Source organism: Wasmannia auropunctata, unplaced genomic scaffold (assembly GCF_000956235.1).
Source record: "Wasmannia auropunctata unplaced genomic scaffold, wasmannia.A_1.0 LD336054.1, whole genome shotgun sequence".
In the NCBI taxonomy this organism is placed as follows: Eukaryota; Metazoa; Arthropoda; class Insecta; order Hymenoptera; family Formicidae; genus Wasmannia; species Wasmannia auropunctata.
In genome coordinates this window covers 132,665-135,769 of record NW_012026836.1, presented here as the reverse complement: position 1 = coordinate 135,769, position 3,105 = coordinate 132,665, and the positions used below count along the sequence as shown (strand labels likewise).

General features: G+C 30.8%; 1 protein-coding gene across 1 annotated transcript in view; it reads right to left on the bottom strand.

Annotated features, from left to right (window-relative positions):
* LOC105450903 overlaps positions 1 to 1,532 on the bottom strand; it is a 31,600-nt gene extending 30,068 nt beyond the window's left edge. The window contains 6 exon segments of the mRNA XM_011691009.1: positions 266 to 296; positions 298 to 511; positions 606 to 856; positions 957 to 1,027; positions 1,255 to 1,351; positions 1,419 to 1,532. Coding sequence (XP_011689311.1) covers positions 266 to 296; positions 298 to 511; positions 606 to 856; positions 957 to 1,027; positions 1,255 to 1,351; positions 1,419 to 1,421 — 667 coding nt within the window. The 5' untranslated portion in view covers positions 1,422 to 1,532.
* Between the last annotated feature and the right edge of the window lie 1,573 nt (positions 1,533 to 3,105).

Sequence of the window (3,105 nt, the reverse complement as noted above, 5' to 3'; positions counted from 1 at the left end):
ATATATATATATATATATATATATATATAATATACGCAGCGCGGATTTTTTAACTCGAAAAAGACTATTTCTCGAAAGCTAAATCGAAAATAAGAAAATTTTATTGTATATTTATTTTTATTTTTTCATAAGAAATCAGTCACGTCGTGCCCGCTTGTACATATATTTGGCCAGACATATATATTATATAGACATATTATACAGACATATTATAGGTACATATGTATAGAATTCTCAATATATGTATAAGTGAAGTTGTACATACCTTTCAATCTGTGCCCCGTCAGGCCTAGCTAGATAGATACCTAATCTGCCTTTTAATCTAGACAAAAAATAAGTTGCACCGACATCGGGAAACAGTCTTATTGCCGTTTCTGGCATAGCAAAGAGAGTTTTCTCCGTGGCAATTCTGTATTTGCCGTGTACGGATAGTTCAGCACCACCTCCCATTGTTATCCCATTGATGATAGCAACGTAAGGCTTCTTATATGTTGCGATAAAATAAATTAAGCCAGAAGGAAAAGAAATTATTTTTTTTTGCTTATGTAAATAGACGAAAGATACATTTGTTCTTGAACAGACACATTAATTTACGACTTACGTACGTGTACTCCATTCTGACAAATTCTTTAATCCATTCCTTATGAAGCTCCCCTTTTGGTCCAGTCAATGCAAAGGCGTACGTTTTGAGGTCATTACCCGCGCAAAACGCTTTATCACCTGTACTTTCTATTATTATCAGCTTTTTCGAAGATTCCCATTGCTTGAGAGCGGAATGTATCTTTTGGACCATGGACAAATTTAAGGCGTTCAACACATCAGGTCGATTTAAAACTATCACGCCATTATCCCCAATCTTTATGCACACGTAATTAATATAACTTTAATCAATTCTGATAAATTAATAGTATTTGACAAAAATAAAAATTCTGAAACGTAATAATGTGCAAACATACATCCTTTACAAAGACCTTATCTGTAATTGTTTGAGCATTGGCTGTGTTCTTGGTGTCTTTATAAGCTGCAGCTGCAAATATAAGGATTAATTTAAAATCTATTTTAAATAGAGGAAGAGGAATGATGGTATATTTAAGATTTAAGAAGGATTTTTTTACTATACTATAAATTGATATTCTAAGAAAAAACATTACTATATAAAGAATATTTAATATTTGCAAAAATGGGTATGCTTGTGTGGAATTAAATGAATACGATCATAATTGCATCAATGATTGCAAAAGATAGTAGCCTCACCTGTGACAGATCCTGACGTTGATAACCATCTAACAGTAGCGCGTGTAGTTATAGCACTAACGCTTGAATAATGTAATTTTCCTACAATGTTGTATATCTAAAAAAAAAAATTATGACATCAGTACCTCAAGCGCAAGTATTTAACTTCTTTAAATCGAAATTACCATATTTGTAATCTAAACATTATGTTGTTTAATATTAGATTTAATCTAACATTAAACTTCTCTTCTGATAAAATGTAAAATGTATATATGTAATATAAAATGTGTGTATGTATTATCAAACTGTTGGTTGGTGCTATTGGTATAAAACGTATATGTTGGACAGAATTATGTAGGTATTCATAGGCTGCGTTCAGGGAGCGTGTTATCATTAAAACACTCCTTTCGTCTTTGTTTTAAGCCCAATTAACGATAAAAATAATGAGTAGCTCTGATAACGCAATCCTTGAACACAGCCATAGTCTGATATATGTTATATACGTAAAATTATTAAAACACATATTTTGGCATGCCATTTCATTGGCTGGAAATCTTAAGATTACCCAAGACTTCTAAGGTCTCAATTAAAACAATCTTAAATATAAAATTAAATTATGAATACCTATAAACATAAGTATAAATAACATCAAAAAAGAAAGCACGATAGTGAAAATTAGATGCTTTCTTTGTCCGATCATGCAAATTGACAGAATAAAAAAAGAGGAGTCTTCTTCAACGTTCTCACATCAGCTATTTACGTATGCAAACATATAAAAGTTCATTTATTTACATGTTTTGTGCTCCAAATTTAACGGCCATTCTGCTGGTTCTATCGATTCGTCTTTTCCTATCATTCTGCTGTTCAATGTCTTTACGTGACGTGGTAATCGTGTGCGGCATTGTACGATGGTGGCGGCGGCGATAGATATACAAATCAGCTGCATTCGAGTCAACGGAGCTGGAAATGATTCCTGATTACTATCGACCACACAACCAGTTTTTATTACGCATATTCAGCGATGTATGGTGTGAACAAACGCCAGGTAAGTAATCATTCTTCGCGACAAAGATTATATTATTATAAAGTAGGATGGAAACTTTGTGGTTATCATGTAGGATAAAGAAGCAACATAAATAGAAGAAAACCACAAAGGATTTAAGTCAGCAGCGAGATCAAGCAGAAAGTGACAGTTTAAACAAGGGAGCACGGGACAATAATTATAGTTAAAAGAAAAATGAGTATGAACAGCAGGAGACAAGTTTAAGTGAAGAATTTAACGACAAAGTGGGATAAGAATGCTATAATTAATATACTCGTAGTAATTTGAAATAAAGAACTTACAAGGGAACCTCGCAGTGTGAAATTCTAATTTTGATGAAACTTGGTACATACACTTTAAAGTTACATAAATAAATGAATTTAGAAATTATCAGTTGGTGCTAAAAAAATGGTTTAAAGGGATGAAACCACCCCTTATATGTAAATTAATTTTTTTTCGTTATGCCTCGAAAACTATTCAAGACATCAAAAAATGTTGCTAATAAAAATTTTACAATAAAATTACCTCTAGTCATTTACGTTAATAATATTTTTTTAGAATAATTATATTTTAGAAAATTTTTGAAAATAGTAGTTAAAAAAATTCTATTAATGTAAATGAATAGAGATAATTTTACTGTAAAACTTTTGTATAAAACATTTTTTGATATCTTGAATAGTTTTCGAGATATAACGAAAAAAAATTTAATTTACATATAAAGGATGTGGTTTCATCCTTTTAAACCGTTTTTTAGCACCAACTAATAATTTCTAAATTTATCTATTTATGTGACCTCAAAGTGTACCAAGTTTTATTAAAATCAGAATTTC